Raw genomic sequence first — 22,364 nt, forward strand, 5'->3', positions numbered from 1 at the left:
ACGACACACACCAGATTGCAAAAACTGGCTATCCCCTCTTCCAAGAAAAACAGAAAGAAAGAAGAAGGCAAGAAGGAGGGAAGGAAGGAAGGAAGGAGGGGAAGAGAAAAGGAGGGGAGGAGGGAAAAAGGGAAGAAAGGAAGGGAGAAAAGGAAAGAATGTAAGAGGAAGGAATGAAGGGAGGGAGGAGGGAAGGGAGGGAAGGTAAAGTACCCTATATGTTTTATATTGACTATCTGCTGAAGGAATATTTTATATGTATTAGATTAATTAAAATATATTGTTAAAGTCAATTTTATCTGTTTCTGAAAAGAATTTTCTTAGTGGAGCTACTAGAGAACTTTAAGGTACCCAGGTGACTCTCTCTGATAGCCAACATATTCTCGATGGCCAGTGCTGGTCCAGAGCATCTTAATCTCACCTAGATTCTTTGAAAGAACAAAATTGAACATATAAAAATGGAGTTAGGGGCTCTCCCTGGTGGTGCTATGGGGTAAAGCACCACATTATGAAGCTCTCCAAAGCCACTGAAGCGAAGTTCCATCCCCTGCCCGGAGGTGACCCCCAAGGCGCAAGGCGTGTCAGACCTCTCCTGACCTGCCCACTGCTCCCCTCAGCAGTGTACTTCATTGATCTGCCTGTTCTGCACCCCACTGTCTCTGGTGAATCCTCTCACTGCCCTTGCACCTCTGGCCTGTACCCCAGTTCTGTAAGCATAAATAAATAAATCTTTAAAAATAAATGGAGTTAGACTCACATAGTAAATCACTTAGTTCCACAAGGTAACCTTGTTGACTCTCCTCTCTTTCTATTCTGGAATCAGACTAAATGTTCTTTTGTAGTCACTGGTTTTAGAGAATACCGAGAAAAGCATGACAGGTGTGTAACTGAAGATGATTTAAACATACTACATTTTAAAATTATAATATATTTATTGTAAAGTGTATCAGAAAAAATAAAATTAGCGTAACAAAAAAGAAAAGCACCACAGAGCATTCATTGGTCAAGGCACACATTTGGGGATCAGGCAGTCTGGAAGTGATCCTATTTCTACTATTTACTAGCTGCGTAGCATCAGGAAAGTTACCTATCATATCATAACCTGTATTTCCTATAAAAGGTTAATAATTTTTCCTCATAGGTCTCTGTATGGTTAACAGCCAGGGAGATAAAGAACTCAGACACCATACCTAACATGTATCCCTCAAGAATGGGAACTATCTTAGTAAATTTAAGCAGTGTTATCTGAACATATTCCAAATAATGATGGGGGAGGGGAGGGAAGGCAAAGGAGATGGGCTGCTCCTTCCTCACTGATGCCTGGGGACCTGTGAATTAGAAGCAAAAATCCTTAAATGTACTGTTTATTCCACACAGAGCAACACTGCCCTCTAGCGACAAAAATGCAGAGATGCATTCAGAGCAAACCACAAGATGAGAAGAAAAATGTAAATTTTCCTGGGCACTCAAAGACAATAAGTTCCCAGATATAGAGATAATTATCAAAGAACAGTTTTTACTGATGAGTCACCTTTAAAACAGTCGCATGGAATTGGAAGAGCAATAACATTATCAAGATTCACTCAGAGATTTTCATTTTGTTCATTATCCTGCTTGTCAACTAGAAATAATGACTTACTTGAACATATTAATAATAATACTTAAAGAGGACACAGCCTGATCTGTAATAGCTCCTAGGGCTTATTTTGGTAGGACAACACAGGAAGTTTGAGGTTTGTGGATTGTTCATTCTTTGTGAAGTGTTTGCAAAGCAGATTTGATCACACATTTATTTTACAATGATTAAGATCAAAACTGAAGGCTGAGCTGTTATATAAGCTTCAAAGCAATACTTTGCATTTCTGCTCTTTCTTCTTGCAGAACACCTAAGCCAAGATAACAGGGACTGCTGTCTAAGATTAACCAAGATAGAAGACAGACATGCTAAGCAGGACACATCAACATAAAATAGTAACTGCCATTATTTTGCTGCTGCTTCTGCTGTTACAATTGCCAGAGGGCCATGGAAGAAAAACTGAAAGACACAATAACTCCCTTTACCTCTAGAGTGTGAAAGCAAGGCTTTCCTACTTCCTTCCTTGTTCTGCTAATCACATCCATCATTTTAAAGCAAGAACATCTATGCATAACTCTGATGTCCCTGAGATTATGATGTTGGCTGAGGCCCAGTAATAGTAATGCAGACACTGATCTTTAATAAGGCACAAAGGTGATGTCATGATCTAAGTTGCCTGCTAAGACAAGACAGGCTATCATTTTGATCGTAAAGCAAATATGGTCATTTTGGGCAATCTTTGTCCACTTTTGTTCTCAATTAACTTGGATAAAAACCCTAGTATTTAACATTAGAAATATTTCATAATAAGTTTCCTCACTGAATTTTCATTTTTACTTTTGAGATCACAGGTCTGAACATTTCTCATTTGGTGAGTAGCTGGGTTAATATGTGACCCCCCCCTTAAACCAATATAACTAGGAAATTTGCCCTTTAGTCTCTTGCAGTTCTTGTTTCAATGTCCTGAAGGTACCCCAATATCCTGAAAAGGTAAAAAAAAAATGCTATGGAAAGATCAGTGCTATGAAGGTCAGGGCTGGGAACTCCATTTCAAGGGTCACAAGTGCCTAATCTGAGGAAGGAAGATTGAGCATTGCATACCTTGTCATGATATGGTCCTAAAACAATCCAGCCACAGAACGTGTAACCCAGATATATCATCCCAGCGCAAGCACAGAAGCGAAGAACTTTGGGCAGCGAAGCTTCCATCGTTAAAATGAGCACCTGTAAAAGAATAAATAAATAAACAGAATGAGGGAAATTAAAAAGTAGCTACTAGGTCCCAAAGAAGAAATAAGCCATAATGGTGTTGGCATTAGAAAATGCCATAGCCTTACATTATATGCCTGGAAGTAACCCAGATATCTGATGACTCCAACCCAGACAAAGAGCGTAGATGTTCCAAGAAAAATGCTGCACAGGTCGTAATTTGTGAGATTCTAAGGAATGAGGAAAAAAGACAGATGAGCAAGATATTCTATTCCACTGAATGTATTCACCACATTTTAAACTGATTGGAAAAGAAGGGAGTCCCTGATTCTCTATAGGGGATACTAGGAGTTTAAAATAGAAGAAAATACTAGTAGCACAAATGAGCTTCTCATTTGCATGTAGTATTTCAACAGATTTTTCGCAAATAATATCTTAAAACAGAAAAATGCATTTAGGACTCACCTACTGATTAAAGAATATAAACTAGTGGTATATAAACTAGTGGTATATATATAAAAAGAATATAAACTAGTGGTTAAATATCAACCTACACTTCTAAAAAAAAAACTCAACATGATTTTCTAACATAATTCCTGCTTTTAAGGAATTCTCTAACTGAAGAAACAGACCAATTCTAAAGGAATATGCTAAGTGTAAGAGAAGCACAAAGCCAGCTTGCCACAGGGGCTTCCCATGGGCATGCCAAGAACAGAGCTAGCCTGGGGACAAGCCAGGAGGGATCACTGAAGGTAAATAAACAAGGCTGAGCAAAGGCATGCGGCCAAGTGCCCGTAAGAGACACAGGTGGGTCACTGAGCATTAGCATGGAAGAGGAAGCCAGATGCTATATGAGGACCCTGGAGCCATACAGAAGGGAGGGGTCACTATACCCCAAGTCAAGGCCAGGATGGTTATGTGTCAATGTAAACTCATGATGTATGTGCATAACTATATTTCCTCCAGCTTTTTTAAAAAAAAAAATTCTCATTTATTTTTTTATATCATTGTTCATTTTTATACAATGTCTGTATTTACAGTATTACTGGGCATCAGCCAACATCATAATCTCTACACCCCTGATTGTCCTCACAGCGAACCCATGCAGGTCAGGCCCAGAGACTTTGCACATGTGAGTGTCCTATGAAGGAAGTGAGTTAAAAACCACCTGTCAGCCGCCACTGCCTACCTGTCTGAGCCCCTAGAATAGGTGTGTTCTGGAACATCAGCCCATCCTGTTAGGGGGCTAGAACCTCGAGTCCACAGGTTGGAGGGCTGGAAGCGCTGGCTCAGAGGCTCTTTCTAGCTCTTTCTAGAGGGGAGGGGGAGGAGGGTCAATGTGGGAGGGAAGACTGCAACTCAAAAGATACTTCCAGAAAGAATATTCTGAATCTATGAGGATGAGTCTGAAGTAAGAAAACTGGTGAGAAGGCTGCGGCAGCAGACCAGGCCTGAGAGGAAATGCTCCAGAGAAAGCCAGAGGTCGATAGGATGGAGAGGGCTGAGGCCCTTCAGAGGGCAGGAGGTCAAGCTTCAAGTATGTGCTCACTGACAACACAGCATGGGGAGGGGGAGGCTGGTGAAGGAGTCCACGGAGTTATGAGATTAAATCAAGTAAGTACCATTAAATTTCAGGCCCCTGGTAGGCACTCAAATGTTCCTTCCTTTGCCCATCCACCAGGGCAGCCCTGGTTCTTAACATGACTGGCCAAGGTTATGGTCATCTGCTCCTGTTGAACTTAAAACAACAGCAATAACTGGCCCTCCCTGGTGGTGCAACGAGTTAAAGCACTGCACTAAGAAGCTTAAGCCACTTCCACATAAGTTCGATTCCCGCCAGCCCCGCAGGCGACCACATGGCGTGGCAGACCTCTCCTGACCTGCCCACTGCTCCCCTCAGCAGTATACTTCGTCGATCTGCTGTTCTGCTCCCCGCTCTGTACCTGGTGAATCCTCTCACCTACCACACCTCTGGCCTGTACCCCAGTTCTGTATGAATAAATAAATAAATATTTAAAAAAAAAAAACAAAACAGCAACAATGAAATGAAGCTCACTCAAACAACCAATCTTTTCAAGTTTCAGATCCTAATCTGAAATCTGAAGGTGCTGTCAAGTTTCCATACACCAGCTTCCTTATTGTTCCTTCATAAAAGGTCATGTCAGAGGAGGCTTTGTTTTTATGGGTGTGAGAAAAAGATGAGCATCAAACTAGTCTCCATAAAGATTCTGTTTTTTTTAAAGTGCCTGTGGTCATCAGGAATGGAAAGAAAGGTCAGAAGACTTTAAAGGGTGTGTCCCTCACCTTTGCTTTAATCTCCATTTTTAATATCGATCCAATTATTGTCATGAGGTCGCTGATAATCACCAGGATGTACCATCCATTGATGAACTCACATTGGTCAGCGTTGCACACACGACGTTTGTACTTCTCCAGGAAAAAGTCTAGAAATCGCTGCATAGTGAACATTTCAAAAAGCACTGGGTTACACTCCTAGGTATCTACCCAAAAGACACAAAAACACTGATTCAAAAAGATACCTGCACCCTCATACCTGCTGCTTTATTTACAATTGGAAAAACATGGAAGCAGCCCAAATGCCCAAAAGTAGATGACTGGATTAGAAAGATGTGGTACATATACACAATGGAATATTACTGAGCAACCAGAAAAAGAAACACGTCTTTTGCAGCAACTTGGATGGAGCTGGAAAAGATCATGCTTAGTGAGGTAAGCCAGAAAGAAAAAGAAAAATACCAGATGGTTTGCAGGAGTATAATGGACCAGATGAGAAAATAATAAGAATAATGAACAGCCATATAACAGAGACATTTTGTGGGGATAGAGTGGGGGATGGGATCAAAAAGGGTGGGGGGAGGGAAGTGCACTGGACTATGGTGATGGCACATGGGTGACTTGGTGATGGGAAACCTACGGAGATTACAATTGAGATGGGAAAAAATGTACAAAATGATGTAAAAATAAACTATTATATATATACAAAAGGTTGGCAGAAATGCTCATAAACGTATTAACATACAAAAAAAAAAAAAGCACTGGGTTAAAGTCTCAGGGCTATCAAGCTATCCTCAGCCACTGCGGCATGAGTTTGATCCCAGCCAGGGAGCTGACCCACAAGGCACAGCAGACCTCTCTGTCTCACCTACTGAGCCCCTCAGCAGTGTGTGTTTCTATAGATCCACCTGTTCTGCTCCCCACTCTGACTCTGGTGATTCCTTTCACCCCCTACACCCCCCAAACACACCTCTGGCCTGCACCCCAGTTCTTCTATGCAAAAATAAATAAATAAAATCTTTTTTAAAAACGTATTTCTTACAAACCACACTGCCCTCTGGGAGGAGGCAATGCAAAGCAGTGTTCTGGGATATGAACTGATGTGGGGTTACCTGCTCCTACTCGATAGATCCCTCTCAGGAGTAGAGAGTATAGCACACACTTCCCCTGCAATCTACTCTAGCTTTAAGCAAGTATTCTAGCGCCTGCTAAGTTAACTGGATCATTAAATACTTAGGGTCTCAAGTCACAGAATCTAACAGCTGCCACAGAGGACATTCCAAGTACCTCACCTGTGACTAACTCAGTCTAGCCACAACCCTCCACCTCAGGCACAAATCTTTCTTTCAAAGGGGGAAACTGAGGTACAGAGGGGGTAGGCCAGGATTTGGGTCTAGGCAGTCAGTTCCAGAACTTGTGTTCCCAATGTTCCCTCTTATTTGGACCGAACCAGGACCCCAGCCTTGGAACCAGAATTTCAAGGGATTTCAGGAAGGGGTAAGAGATGGATGCTTACAAAATGAGTCAACAAAGGTCAAGAACGAATAAAATAGAATAAATGTAGACCATTTATTTGCTCCACAAATGGTATCCTCTGACTTCTTATTTCCCCTGACCCTGGAGTGAATTTACACACATGCCACAAACTGAATAAGATTTGTGGAGAGTTGGCGTATATATTGACAAGAGCCCTGAAGGTAAAAAAGTAAAATGAAACTCTGGGGAGAATTTTTAAACTATTTAAAAAATAGAATCAAGTATTTATGTTTCATTATAACCCACTTACCATACCTCTCTGTCAAAATGAGACAAAAGATGAAACCCACACATGCTATTACCCTGTTCTTAAGATCACTCTTGAATTTAAAAGGGTCTCGTTATTCTGGAAACATTCAAAATTTCAAGAGTTCACCTGTGTTTATCACCTCTGATTTAAGTAGGATAATTATGTGATCACGCTTTATGCACTGAGAACCTTAACACGCTTCCTGCCCCTCGGGGTGATTAAATACCTCATGGGGGCAGTCACTCAAGGGTCTAATTTAGTGAAGCCCTCCAGAAAGGGGAAGGAAACCCAACATAGGATCTGATGTTGGGGCAAACTGAGGGCAGAAGCCAAGAGGAGGGAGAAAATTGGAACACACACTTACCTTTCGTAAACGGAGAGCAAGAATGATGGACCTGGTACACAGAATAAGAGATGCCAAGCAAATCACGATGACAAAAGCATCAAATATGAGCACGTACTGAGTGTTTTTCTGAACTGAGGAACAAAACAATTCGACCATGAAACACCTCCTCCCTAGAAATCATTTCCAAACAAGATGGCAGTCTCAAAAGCAGTTTAAATGATTAATAACATGAGGACCAGATCACACTGCATTTGCCCACAAAGTCAGAAGTCCACAAATAAGGCAGAGCATTCATTCCTTGAAGTTAAGAGATTTACATTGAGGCACACAAACTCTTAACAAATGCATTCAATTGTATTTGTAGTTATTTATCATAGACTAGATTTCCCCAGACAGTGGTCCATTTGGACTCCCTTCAAGAGAAGCAAAACTGCAGACATACTTGGTTCTGTCCTATTAATGCACAAACATCAAGTTCTTCTCAATGAGGGAACAGCTTAAACCACCACCATGAGAATGTGCATTCCTGTTGCTCAACCTCACTGTGCCCTTTTCCAGGAAAGATGTCAATAATAAAGTCTTTGTCGGACCCTCCCTGGTGGCCCAGCAGGTTAAAGCACAGCACTAAGAAGCTAAAGCCACTTCCGCACGAGTTCGACCCCCCACTCCGGAGGTGATCTACATGGCGCGGCAGACCTCTCCTGATCTGCCTGCTGCTCCCCTCAACAGTGTACTTCGTCAGTCGGCTTGTTCTGCTCCGCTTTGTCACACGTGGAAAAACAACTTCTTGAAATGGAAGAAGGAGAGGCGTGATAAACAGAAGTAGAATTTGGTACATGGTAGGACTTAACAGATAAATCCAGAGACCCCAGCAGAAGAAGAGAAGATCACTGAATAATCTAAGAGAATTGCCAAGGAAGGTTGAATTAAATTAGAGGCAAAGAGAGAGAAGTCAGAAGAGTCAACCTGGTCTCCAAATGGACTGAGGGCCAGCCAAGAATCTCTGGTTGTCTGCTTTGGGTAAACCGATCTGCCTGACACCCATGGCAAGGGGGCGGGGCTTGGCTGCAGCTTAGATCCCTGGGTGGGGCACAGCCATTCGGAGAGACCACAGAAACTCGACCAGCAAGGGCTGAGGGGCGTGGCTGGCAATGTTCCAGAATTAGAGGAGATGAGCCCAGGAATAAGACAGAAAAAGGTCTGAGGAGAACACCCAGGGGATGGGCTTAAAGTTGGGGTGCTATACAGTGACACCTCTCCAGAGAAGGCATTTGGGAGAAAAACTGAGCATCCACAAGTTTCTTAATAACAAGGTTATGAGCCCTCCTTGGTGGCGCAGCGGGTTAAAGCACAGCACTAAGAAGCTTAACTCACTTCTGCATGAGCTCGATCCCCACCTGCCCCAGAGGAGATCCACATGGCGTGGCAGACCTCTCCTGACCCGCCCACTGTTCCCCTCAGCAGTGTACTTCGTCCATCTGCCTGTTCTGCTCCCCACTCTGTCTCTGGTGAATCTTCTCACCCTCTGCATCTCTGGCCTGTACCCCAGTTCTGTATGAATAAATAAATAAATCTTAAAAAAAATAACAAGGTTATGACTGACAATGGCATGTGTCTGAGGGCAAAGCAGCTCATCTAGGGGGTGATGGCACAGTCAGCTGGCAAGTGGAATTTTCTGAACAGATGATTTAGCCTTGTTAGGCATCAGATCCCGTGATTACAAAGTGGGACAGTGACTGAGCCTGGACTGTGGGGAAAGAGGTAGTTATTCCTATCAAGTACTTGTTAGAGCCTTACCTAAGACTACCACTGACATTTACTTTTAGCCATTTTCTATTTGGAAGCTCAAGTTACCTCAAGATATCATCTCATGAGTAGGTAAGAAAGCAACTTCACTCTACCAGGACTCAAGATCATTTTTTAAAGAGTTATTTATTTATGCATATAGAACTGGAGTACAATCCAGAGGTGCAGGGGCGGTGAGAGGATTCACCAGTAACAGAGAGCAGAGCAGAACAGACGGATAGATTGAAATACACTGCTGAGGGGAGCAATGGGCGGGTCAGGAGAGGTCTGCTGCAGCATGTGGATCAGCTCTGGGACAGGGATCGAACTCATGCTGAAGTGGCTTTAGCTTCTCAGTGCTGTGCTTTAACCTGCTGCGCCACCAGGGAGGGCGCTCAAGGTCATTTTTTAATGGACCCATGGAATGAGGTAGAGGGAACAGGGGCAGTTCTTGGAAAGATGGGGCTGAAAATCTTATAAATTGCAATAAGAATTTTTAGTGTTTCCTTTCTGACTGATCACTAGAACGCAGTTACTAAGATGCTTGTGCTGACACCAAGTTACAAACGTAAAACCTGACACCCAGATCTAGAAAAATAGACCATCTCTCCCAGCACATAAACCAGTATCATAATCTGTTTTGATTTATTGAGGTCAGTTTGGTGTGCTACAAAAAGTGTTTCATGATACTTCTGATCCAATTTTATGAAAGCAACTGCTTTTTTGTGCTGCTGAAATTATTCCTATAGGAATATTTTTAGATGCCCCTCCTGAGAACCTGTGAAAGAAGTTCCTTCACACCCCTACCTGCTTGTGTGGCTCTAACTGGGATTCCCACTCTTCCTAAACATCCTGACCCCCATTTATGTCACCCACCAGTGGGGAGTTCAGGCCACCAATATCTCCCTCTGCCCCTCAAGTCCAAAGCATTGTCTATAGAATTAAGGTAAAGTGAGGAGGATGGGCTGCACACATCATCAAGGTCAAAATCAGGCTGACATGTAAAAATGGACATTCCCTCATGTTTTCTCCTGGGGATAACACTGGTAATGAAAGGGAGAGATTAAGTAAGGGATGGGAAGAGGGACAGAGACAGAAAGGGAGAAGCAAAGCGGGAGGAGAGGGAGAGACCACCTCAGGAAAAGTGCATGGATATGAATGAACTATGGAGATTTTTTGGAAATAAGACAAGAATCCATCAGATGCAGCCTCTGCCTTTCTCCCTGCCCCACACTCCCCTACTATTTCCCCCCAGACCAGAGGAATCAATTCACCAGACAACTTTGTATTCAGGGGGGAAAGAATCGATTTCCTAAGCTTATTTCCAGACTTCAAGTTCATGTCACATCATCCTATTTTAAATTTGTATTTTTCCAGTGACAAAATCTGGTTTCTTAGGAAGAACTCTGGGAGAACAATGCTTCATGCCCCATTTTCTAAGCCTTTTTGGGACGCTCGTGTTTCTCCTCACCTGCCACAAGAGGGAGCCAGAGCTTTGCTCTCCCTCCTGTACAGTAACGGAAACCCCTAGAGTTCTAAGGAACCCAAAACGGGGGAAGGAGGGGGTTGTGGAATAACTCACTCAGTCATAATGATTATTCCAAACCACATTTCATATAACAAAGGTTAATTTTTTTTAACCACATAAAATACCTACAATCTACACTTGAGGTTTGGAAAATATGCATCTGATCTGTGCCTTTCTTGGGAGAGTAACTGCTAATAAACAGTAACCATTTTTTAACAAACACTAAAACTACATTCTGATTAGAGGCTTGAGTTAGTTAATGGCTGCGAAAGACAAAACTTCAAAGTCATCAGACATGTAACTGAAGAGCATGAGGCAAACAACACAAACCCAATTTAAAATAAATCTAAAAGTTCAGAACCACAGGTATTTTACGTTTTATTTTATTTTGACCATCTGGTCAAAGGCAAACTGCAGTGAGACAAAACATATAAATTTAAAAATACTGACCAAAAATACTAGCCATACATAATATCAGCCAACCAGTCAGCAAGAATAAATTTTGTGTAGCTCATTTTAAGTGTTTTTCTTTGGGGGGGCCGGCAGACCGGGGGTGTGTGTAGAAGAACTGTGATATGGGGTGCAGAGTTGGGAGCTGGTGAGACAGAGTGGGGTGTAGAACAGGCAGATCTACTGAAATACATTGCTAAGGGGAGCAGCGGTTGAAACAGGAGAGGTCTGCCATGCCATGTGGGTCAGCTCCCTGGCCAGGTATCAAACTCAGATCCAGAGATAATAGCACAGAGATTTAACCCCAGGCAGCAGGGAGGCTGGTATGTTAAAAGGTGTTTTCTGAGCCATGAGTGAGTGAAGCTGTTGTTGCCTCTCCAACGTCGAAGTCTCCTACCAAAGCACACTTCGTCAAGAATCACTGCTAGGTTTTATTTTTTACTCTGCCCCATTCAAAACTATCCTGTGTGCTCTTTATGCTTAGGCCTTTGGTATCTCCACTTCTGCCCTTCCATGACACATAGAGACTTTATATGTCTGTCTTCTTCATTGAGTTATTTTTCCCTTTTCAGTAGTGCCCAGCAATTACTGTGTGCCAACTCTGTTCTCAATACTTTGCTTTACATCTGAGCTCATTTAATAATCAACACTCTAGATAGCAAGTACTACCATCAATCCTTTGTTTTGCAGAGAATGATACTGAAATCAAAGAAGGTAAGTAAGCTTGGAGAACAGAATCAGGTTCCAAACCCAGGCTGTCGGGCCCCAGACTCTGCCCCTAACCCCTGGGTCCTGCTGTCTCTGCTAAGAGGTATCCAACCACAATTTGCTCAATTGAACAAAAACGCTAAGCTTTGGGAAATATTTTACAGAATTGAATGCTCAAATTGAGTTTTCTAAAGATGTTTCTTCTTAAAACCATTTGAATAATCCATATAAACACCCCAAGCCCCAAAATGAAGTGTTAAAAATCATCCATAACCCAGCATATGACATACTTACTAGATCCGGATATGCTCAAGTCTTTACATTCTTCTATTTTAGCTTCACTGTTAAAATAGATTTTGATTTTGCCGCTGTGAGCTTTGTTGTCAAAGATAATCTGGAAACACAAATGTATAGAGATGTTACACTCAGCAGATATGACCTGTTAAATCGAATCTATGTGAAATCTCAAGGATATGCAATCAGCCTGCTAATCCACAGAGAATTCTACTGATGAAAATGCCTCATCACATGATTCCTTCCCAACAATATTTTTAATTAATGAACAGTCATTACCACCTTGAAGAGTGAATATAGATCTAGTTCTATAAATCTAAATTCTGGTTCAGAGAAATCCTAAAGCAAAACAAGTAAACAGTTCCAGGAACAAGAATTTACCAATCCTTGACAAAACAACACAATGACCTCACTTAATCCACCAGATGGAATTGAAAAGCATTTACTTTCATTTATTCCTTTGGGGATGAAATTCCAGATTTTGGTAGACTGGAAATTATTTTCCTATTTGTTTCAAGTGATTTCAGAAATGACAAAGATTGTGTCAAGGTTGCCAGGCTGAATTTAAGATTTCTGAATGCCTTCAATCTTTCACATTATGTTTCAATTATGACATACGCAAAGTATTGGGAGAATATTTCAGGGGCTTTCCTGGGGAAAAACAAAATTGGGAGTGCCAGAGTTAGTGGAGGCTTAGAGGTAGATCACAGCTTTTAAAAATGTTGCCTGTATAGTTTAATTCTTGAACCTCTATTTTTTAAAATAATAGTTTATTTTTACATGATTTTGTGACTTTTACCATCTCAGTTGTAATCCCTGTGGGCTTCCTATCACCAAATCACCCATGTGTTTGAACCTCTGTTTTAATCATAGTGACGTTCTTGGATTATAGAAAATGTGGCTTGCATTCAGAGATGGTCAGGTACTTACAGATTTAATAACAGAACATATAGGTTCAGTTCTCCAAGTTAATAACCTATGATTTTTTAAATATGTTTCATACTGTGTAGGACACCACAAGGAGATTACCCAGGCTCTTCCCTGACAGAGGCATTCTTCCTCACCCTATGTCATAACTTATAATTCCTTTCATTTCTTCATTGACCCTCCCTCTTAAATGTGGCTGAGAATGCAAATACTTGCCCTGTTTTCAAAGACATAACAGTCTGGTAGCTCTCGGGAATGAATGGTCTGCAGGTCGATGCCTTTTAGATGAAAGGAGATTTCAACTTGTAAGAGCCTGCACAAAAAACACACCACAATGGACAGGTTGTCATTGTTTTTTATCACTCCTCTGCTGTCCCCATCCTCATTTCCTGGGGAATGAGACTTAAAGCTTATTTACCGATAAAATTCCAGCCTGAAGAATGGTGAGTTCTTCCAGTCCTGGGGGCCCTGGGATGGGGACTGAAGGGCCAGGTGGACACAATCTAGGGAATGAGAGACATGCCATATCATCTCAGGCCAGAGTCTGATGCTGAAGTAGAGAGCCATGTGGAGTGTGCTGAGAAGCAAGAGACTACAACATTCCAAACTATGTTCCCAAATATTCTTTGAAATACTACAATATTCCAAGTATTTTCTCAAAAAAGACTTACTAATTACAACAGGATGATCAGACCCTTTATAGTGGGGACCTTGGCAGTTACCACCCTAACCCTGTGATCAAAGTTAACCTCCCAGTAATGAGACAGATCAGCAGTTTGTAGTTCCTGAAATAGAGTCCCTTGTGTGAATGTGGTGTTCTTGCATCAAAGGCATATGATCAGTCTAGCGATAAAATAACAGAAAAACACAAAGCCAGGGACATTCTATTTTCTAAATAAGTCAGGTCATTTTTTTTTTAAGATTTATTTGTTTATACATACAGAACTGGGGTACAAGCCAGAGGGGCAGGGGTGGTGAGAGGATTCACCAGAGACAGAGTGGGGAACAAAACAGGCAGATCAATGAAGTACACTGCTGAAGGGAGCAGCAGATGGGTCAGGAGAGGTCTGTTGCGTCATGTGGGTCACCTCCAGGGCTGGGATCGAACTCGCACTGAAGCATCTGTGGCTAGCTTGCAGTGCTGGGTCCTAACCCATTGCACCACCAGGGGAGGGCCCAGGTCTTTTTTAAAAACCCAAAGAGGGCCTTCCTGGCGGCATAAGTGGCTAAGTCTCAGCACTATGGAGCTATCTGTAGCCACTGCAGCATGAGTTTGATCCCCAGTCAGGGAGGTGACCCATGTGGTACAGCAGACCTCTACTGTCTCACCCACTGCTCCCCTCAGCAGTGTATGTCACTGCCTGTTCTGCTCCCCACTCTGCCTCTGGTGAATACTCTTACACTCCCTTCCCCCCCCCCATATCTCTGGCCTGTACTTCAGTTCTTGTATTCATAAATATATAAATCTTTTAATAAAAAATATAAAGCTAATTGACACAAGCTATGCAGCGTCTATCGACTAACAGATTCCGGATCGGGAAAAGCTCTGAAAAATCAGAATTTCCACTGCTAACTTATTTTATGACTTCCCTTTTTTTGTATAATCATAATATCAAAATATTCTGAGCAACCATCAGTTTACAACTGGATTGTCTCAGCCTCATAAAGCAGCTGCCTGGTTCAGGCAAGCTGTCTCAGGGCGAGAAATCCCTCTGTCTCCTGAGACAGAAGGCAAGCCCCACAAGAGGTAAGACCCCAGGGCATAAAAACTCCTGGGAAGTTGGCCCTCCCTGGTGGCGCAGCGGGTTAAAGCACTGCACTGAGAAGCTAAAGCCACTTCCGCATGAGTTCGATTCCCGCCTGCCCCGGAGGAGACCACATGGCGTGGCAGACCTCTCCTGACCCGCCCGCTGCTCCCCTCAGCAGTGTACTTCGTCGATCTGCCTGTTCTGCTCCCCACTCTGTCTCTGGTGAATCCTCTCACCCTCCGCATCTCTGGCCTGTACCCCAGTTCTATATGGATAAATAAATAAATCTTAAAAAAAAACCAAAAAACTCCTGGGAAGCTTCCTTGGTTTTTTTATATAAAAAAGCAAACCTCAGATAAGACTCCCAGGGTATAAGGACTCATGGACAAATTTTCACCTTGATTACACAGGTGTTGTTTGATACACAACTGTACAACTTTCTCTTAATTTACTCCTTTTTAAAACAAACACTAACTACATTCTGCTAGCCTTAAATTAGCCACTAGCTTTTCTTTGGACAGTCACTGATAACACTGCTAACACAATTTATTACTACCCCAAGGCCCCTAGTAACCTTTTGCTAATGAGCTCATCCCTTTCCAGACCCCTCTTCCTTTGAGTGATAACCAAACAGCTGTACACATGACAATTATCACAAAAACATATAATCTAGTATTCCATAAGATGTAATCTAGTATTCCATAAGATGTTAAGAGAAAAATGCTTTGTACCCCTTGTCCTTAAGAACGTTTTATGGTGATCTCTCATTAACTACCCTATGCATTATTGCAATTAACTACTTGTTACACAGCATAAATAAAGACCTGCTGAGGGAATGGCAGGAAGACTTGCACCCAATCCTGACTCTCGTGTCTTCCTCGGATCCGCTCCCCTCTCCCCTTTTGGAATCTCTGCTCAAGGATGCCTTCCCACCACAGGGCCCTGCCTGTCTCACCTCCAGACACCTCAATAGTTGGAGCTGGTCTCCAACAGCTAATGAATTTAACTTTGTTTCAGATTAAAGGAGAAGCAAGACATGACAACTAAGGCAACATGTGATCCTGGAGGAAAGACAATAGGACAACTGATGAGATATAAAAAGAATTTACAGATTTTTGTATTGCATTCATGTTAATTTATAATTCTGAGCACTGTCCATTGGTTCTATTGAGGAAGTTCTCATTTGGGGGGAACACACTGTGAAGTATTTAAAGTGTCTCTGGATCTATTCTCATGCATTGCAGGAGAAACATTATATTTAGGAAGAATGAGAAAGTAAATGTGGTAAGATGTTAGCATCTGGGAAATCTCCATCAAGGGTGTAAAGACTATTTTGCAGTGTTTCTGTTAAGTCTGATACTTTTCAAAATAAAAGAGAAAAAGAAAGGAAAGGAACTTAGATTACATTCCAATAAAAATAAATCATGTACTCTAAGCTATAAATGAGTCCAAGAGCTTCCCATAAAAGTTAATCTCCTGGCCCTCCCAGGTGGCGCAGCGGGTTAAAGCACAGCACTAAGAAGCTAAAGCCACTTCCGCATGAGTTCAATCCCTGCCTGCCCCGGAGGAGATCCACATGGCGTGGCAGACCTCTCCTGACCTGCCCGCTGCTCCCCTCAGCAGTGTACTTCACCGATCTGCCTGTTCTGCTCCCCGCTCTGTCCCTGGTGAATCCTCTCACCCTCCGCATCTCTGTACCCCAGTTCTGTATGAATAAATATTTTTTTTAAAAAAAAGTTAGTCTCCTTACTGTGCAGCCTGACAAGTGAGCAGGAACCCAAGGGGACCCAGAGATAGTGACCCCCTTTCGAGGTCACAGAGCCCTAGGGAATTAATGGCGTGAGGCCAGGCCGGTCCCTTCATGCTGCCTGTGACAAGGGCGAGTCAGGCTGACCTCAGGGCCAGGTCAGTAGGTGCGTTGGAATCCTGGCAGACTCATGGCTAATTCTTTTTTTTTTTTTTTTAATTTATTTATTTATGCTTATAGAACTGGGCTACAGGCCAGAGGTGTGGTGGGTGAGAAGATTCACCACAGATAGGATGGGGAGCAGAACAGGCAGATGTACTGAAATACTCTGCTGAGGATTTCAGTGGAAGCAGTGGATGGGTCAGGAGAGGTCTACTGGGTCATGTGGGTCAGCTACCTAGTAGAGGATCAAACTTGCGCTGCAGTGGCTTCGGAGAGCCTCACAATGTGGTGTTTTCATGGCTAATTCTTTACAAAACTTTTCCCACAATTGCAACACCTTACTTATCTATCTGTCCTCTCAACTAGAAGACCAGAGCTATGTTTGTTCAACATCCACTGCTTATCATATAACTAGCTCTCAAAATATGTAAGTTACATTTATAAAAATTAGCCATCCAGGCCCTCCCTGGTGGTGCAGCGGGTTAAACCACAGCACTGAGAAGCTAAATCCACTTCTGCATGAGTTCGATTCCCGCCTGCCCCGGAGGTGACCACATGGCGTGGCAGACCTCTCCTGACCAGCCCGCTGCTCCCCTCTGCAGCGTACTTTGTCTATCTGCCTGTTCTGCTCCCCACTCTGTCTCTGGTGAAGCCTCTCGCCGCCCCTGAGCCTCTGGCCTGTACTCCAGTTCTGTATGCACAAAATAAATAAATCTTTAAAAAAAAAAAAATTAGCCATCCAGGGCCAAAATGGGGACACAGAACTGACTGGATAATGCAACAGGCAAAATAATTCTGAAAGGCAGATGTCAGAGGCGATGCTTCTGTTTCTGGAAAATGGATTATGAGTATCAAAAATAATCCAGGGCTTCCCTGGTGGTGCAGGGATTAAAAGACACAGTGCTATCAAGCTATCACAAGTCACTGCAGCATGAGTTTGATCCTTGATCCCAGTCAGGGAGCTGACCCACATGGAGCAGCAGACCTCTCCTTTCTCACCTTCTGCTCTCCTTAGCCATGTATTTCAGTGAATCTGCCTGATCTGCTTCCCACTCTGTCTCTGGTGAATCCTCTTATCCACACCTCTGGGCTTTACTACAGTTCTTGAATACATAAATAAGTAAATCTTAAAGAAAAAAGGAAATAATCCAGTGATGGTTTTTCCTGACTAGACTTTGTTAGGGCAGTTAATGAAAAGAAACTTACATGCAAAGGGAAAAGACATAAACATTGCAAACACATGGAGCATTTTACCCTATGTCAGGCCCTGTGCTAGGGGTTTTATATGTTCGCTCACTTAATGTATCATTTTGTTTATCTCCAAAGCCATCTCATGATATAAGCACTATTGCTGCCACTTTATAGATGGAAAAGCCAAGGCACAGAGAGGCCAAGAAACTTCCTCAAGGTCACATAGCTAGCTGGTGACAAATCAGAATTGTCCAGCCCTAGAATCTGAGACCTTCCCCACTACAATGACAAGGCTGACCTCTGAGCATCTATTTCAGAAGAATAGTAAAAAGCTGGGACTTCTTATCCCCCTCCTTCACTTATTCAGTAGATATTTGCTGGAAGTTTTTATGCACCAGGCATTGAAGATGAAACAATGAGCAAGACAGACTAGGTCACATTTGGGGATGGTGGTGGGGACAGGAGAATAAAACAATAGTGTAAAACATATGCAAGATTATTTCACCTTGCAAAGCACTCCAGAGTGAGGTGCTAGAGATAAAGGGTGGGATGGCCCTACCTTGAGAACAGTGGGTGAGGAAGGCTTCTGACGAGCTAGGGATATTTGAACTGATACCTGAGGGAGCAGAGAACCACTTGTGAGCAGATGGGGGGGAGGAGAAGCTCCAAGTAGAACAAACAAGCAGAAGCTTCTCAGCCAAAAACAAACCTGGCTTGGTCAACAAATACCAAGGATGTTAATTAAGGCAGGTAAACGGGACAGGAGAGAAGCACTGGGAGTAACTAAGACCTCCTGTCACTAAATCATCACATGATCTTGGCTTTGTCATGCACTTTGAGCACCAGTTTCCCCAACTACTAAATAAGGCTCAGTGTACAGTACTTAATGTCCTTCTACCTCAGTTCTTATTCTAGGATGAAGGGGAAATGTTAAGCTGATGTTATAAAAGGGAATTAACATGTTCAAAATCTATGCACCAGGTACTGTGTTTTGACTTTTGTGTGTCCTGTATTCTAATATGTCTATTTTTTCACTCTTGTTGTATTTTTTAAATAATGGCAGCTTAGAACCAGTGAAATATGACTGCATTTTGTTAATTAATTTAAACTATATGTAAAATTTGAGGATATGGTAAAAAAAAAAAAAAGGAGCCCTCTTATCCTGCTGATGGGAATGTAAATTGGCCCAGTCGTCATGGATAACTGTGTAGACATTCCTCAAAACACTAAAATTTTACCTACCATATAACCGAGTGATTCCACTCCCAATAACCTACCCAAAGGACACAAAAACACTAATTTGAAATCTGCACTCCTCTACTTATTGCAGTATTATTAACAATAGCCAAGATATGAAAAAAATCTAAATGCCCCAAAACAGATGAATGGTTTAGAAAGATGTGGTGTGTCTTTACACACACACACATGAATGTGCACTCACACACAATGGAATACTACTCAGCAATCAAAAAGATAACTCGTGCCATTTGTGGAAACACTAATGGAGACACTAAGGGATTATTCTAATAAAAATGAGCCAGAAGAGATATATAGGATGGTTTCACTTATATGTGGAATATAGAGAAATCAAACAAAGGGACAAGAAAAAAGACAAAACTTGCAAGTTGACCACAGATCTGAGGCATACAGCAGGGAAGGGGGAAGGAGGGAAAACAGGGGAGGGGAGAACACAAAGGGCCTGTGGTAATGTGCCACCAGTGTTGGGAAAATTCCAGGGACTCCAACTCGGGGGGAGAAATCAAATACTGTACAAAAATTAACAAGGGTGTAAGGAAATAAATTTTTAAAAACTATGTACAAAATTTGCCTTATGAAAGTTTTTTCAGTTATTCAAATTTTGCATTCCATTGCTTATGATTATAGAATGACACATGATCTAAATATGCATTCAGAACCCTGATGTCTGGCTGATCTTACTTATAACTACTAGAAACATGCATCAATCACTGCTACTAAGGCCACCAGGCACCTGGTGGCAGCAAAACATAAGAATTGAGATTTCTTTTTTTAAAGATGACTAATGTTCTAACAAAAACACCAAGCCTCAAACAGAGCAAACTAATAATAGAGGGGCAGTCTCATCACCCAAATGAACTTCAGTTACAGAGCAATTGTAATTTTAACAGGGAGGTCCCCAGGAAAAGGGGAGGTTCCAGGTTCTCTGCCCCACCCAGAGGAGGGTAGAGCTGAGCAGAGAGAAGAATCTGGAGAGAAAAGTAAGGAGGAAAGAAGGATGGAGAGCCAGAAGGAGACCTGCAGCAGGAGGCACATGAAGCAGAGACATGTGAAGAACCAGCCCTTGCTTCTTGGTCTTGAACTGGTTGAAACAGATGTGGGTGAAATACCCATGGGGAGGTTGACTATGGCAAAACTTATCTTGATTTTGATTGTGCTCTTTTCTTCCCGGACTTGTCTGGCCATTTCTGACTCTTTTCTATGTGTCCCAGCCAGAAGGTGCTTTAGACTTATAACAGGCTTTCAGGCCTGGCTTTGGGCCAATCCCTTTTGGGTGGACTTTTACCCACGAGGGGAGGGTAACTTTGGGTGTTTGATTTAGAAACTATATTCTTTGTCTTTTCTGTATTGCACACTGATTGTATTAAATTTCCTTTCCATTAAAGACCTTTTATGTTTTGTCTTGATGTACCAGATGGTTGAACATATTTATAGTCTTTTCTAGGAAATAGATTAAAGATTATGAATTCGTAATCAACTCCCATTTGGTTAAAATATTCCAGGGCCCTCCCTGGTGATGTAACAGTTTAGTTAAAACATAGCACTATGGGCCCCCCCTGGTGGCGCAGCGGGTTAAAGCACAGCACTGAGAAGCTTAAGCCACTGCTGCATGAGTTCAATCCTGCCTGCCCCAGAGGTGACCACATGGCGCAGCAGACCTCTCCTAACCCACCCACTGCCCCCCTCAGCAATCTCAGCAATGTACTTCATTGATCTGCCTGTTCTGCTCCCCACTCTGTTTCTGGTGAATCCTCTCACCCTCCACATCTCTGGCCTGTACCCCAGTTCTATATGAATACATAAATCTTAAAAAAAAAAAAAAAAAAAAAAACATAGCACTATGAAGGCAGCCGTAGCCACTTCAGCTCAAATTCAATTGTCCGCCAAGCAAGGAACTGACCCAGATGGTGCAGCAGACCTCTCCTGTCTCACCTGCTGCTCCCTTCAGCAGTGTATTTCAGTAGATCAGCCTGTTCTGCTCCCCACTCTGTCTCTGGTGAATACTCTCATCACCCCTGCACCGCTGGCTTGTACCCCAGTTTTGTATGCATAAATAAATAATTTTTAATTCTATATTTTGATAGAAAGGACATGAGCAAGAGCATCAATATCGAAGGTACTATAAATCCTTTTCTCTGGCTACTCAGCACTGATACTAACTCTGGTCACATTTCTTTAATCTATTTTCGAGAAAAGACTAATTAAGGAAAACAACTTATAAAGAACCGAAAACTATTGATAAAATGCATTCAATTGAGTCACACATTTAGTTAAAACTTAGTCTGCCCTTTGCTCAGCTGAACAATGCTGGGAGACACAAAGAAGATAAGGAAGGGAAATTGCCAGAATTGCCATGGAAACCTAGCCCTGGGTCCTCAGGACCAATAGGGGGCTATCCAGAATTATGGGCAAACAGAACACAGCAGGACACCTCCTGTGTGGGAATGCCCAGTAAAACCTGATGTTCCTGCAGATAACAACTGACAGAGACAGATTCTCCCAGTCGTGGAAAACCACCAAAACAGGTTATAAAAGGGAGCCCCAGTCCTCGCGTCTCCCTGCTGCTTCTCTTAGTAGTGTATTTCAATAAAGCCAACTTTTCTGTTCTTCACTTTGTCTCTGGTGAATTCTTTTCCCTCTACAACTCATCCTACATACCCCCATTTTTCTCCACAATAATTTTTAAGAGGACAAGTGGCTTCAAGATAAGAGTCAAGGGACAAGTTTTCACTTGGCACCAACTGTCACCACTCTGGAACACCCCAGTGATAGCCAAGGGGTGTCACCAGGTTTCTAATGAAACAGGATAAGCCATTGAAAGCTGACTACCAAATAGATCTCAGGGTAGCAGAAGCCTCCAAGACAACAAGACAGGTGACATTTCAATACCATGGACCATAAAACCTAGTCCCTGGTATCTAGATGATATCTGCAAGCAGCCTGGGGCCCAAGGGAGCTGGGTTAAGAGCTGCTTCTCCAGTCAAGAGCACGACACACTAATTCACAGAGATTCTGTTACGCTAACAGAATTAGGACCTCTGCCATTCAGGGATGTTCTTCACTTGTATTACCAAGGCACCTTAAAATCAGATTAGATGAAAATGGTTGAAGTGTAACAGGGTGGTCCCCACGAAAAAGGGAAGTTCCAGGTTCCCTGCCCCACCCAGGGGCAGAAGGGTGGAGAAAAAGGAGAAGAGCAGAGAAAAAGGAGAAGAGAGAAGAAGAGAAGGAAGCTGGACGGAGAACAAGGAGACCTGAGGAAGCCACATGGAGCAGCAAGCATGTGATGAAGAAACCGTGCTTGTTTCCTGACCCTGGATTGGTTAAGGCAGGTGTGGGTGAGATACCTGTAGGG

General features: G+C 42.6%; 1 protein-coding gene across 1 annotated transcript in view; it reads right to left on the reverse strand.

The window, feature by feature from the left end:
- The window catches only part of MCOLN2 (mucolipin 2), a 50,715-nt gene that overhangs the window by 17,830 nt on the left and 10,521 nt on the right, over window positions 1-22,364 (reverse strand). Inside the window, exons 4-10 of the mRNA XM_012722133.1 lie at window positions 13,323-13,407; window positions 13,121-13,217; window positions 11,978-12,077; window positions 7,231-7,343; window positions 5,090-5,239; window positions 2,914-3,015; window positions 2,678-2,800 (exon numbers count right to left, since the gene is read on the reverse strand). Coding sequence (XP_012577587.1) covers window positions 2,678-2,800; window positions 2,914-3,015; window positions 5,090-5,239; window positions 7,231-7,343; window positions 11,978-12,077; window positions 13,121-13,217; window positions 13,323-13,407 — 770 coding nt within the window. The remainder of the gene's footprint in view (window positions 1-2,677; window positions 2,801-2,913; window positions 3,016-5,089; window positions 5,240-7,230; window positions 7,344-11,977; window positions 12,078-13,120; window positions 13,218-13,322; window positions 13,408-22,364) is intronic.

The sequence above is a fragment of the Condylura cristata genome, unplaced genomic scaffold, assembly GCF_000260355.1.
Source record: "Condylura cristata isolate star-nosed mole 26May11 unplaced genomic scaffold, ConCri1.0 scaffold00008, whole genome shotgun sequence".
NCBI lineage: Eukaryota > Metazoa > Chordata > Mammalia > Eulipotyphla > Talpidae > Condylura > Condylura cristata.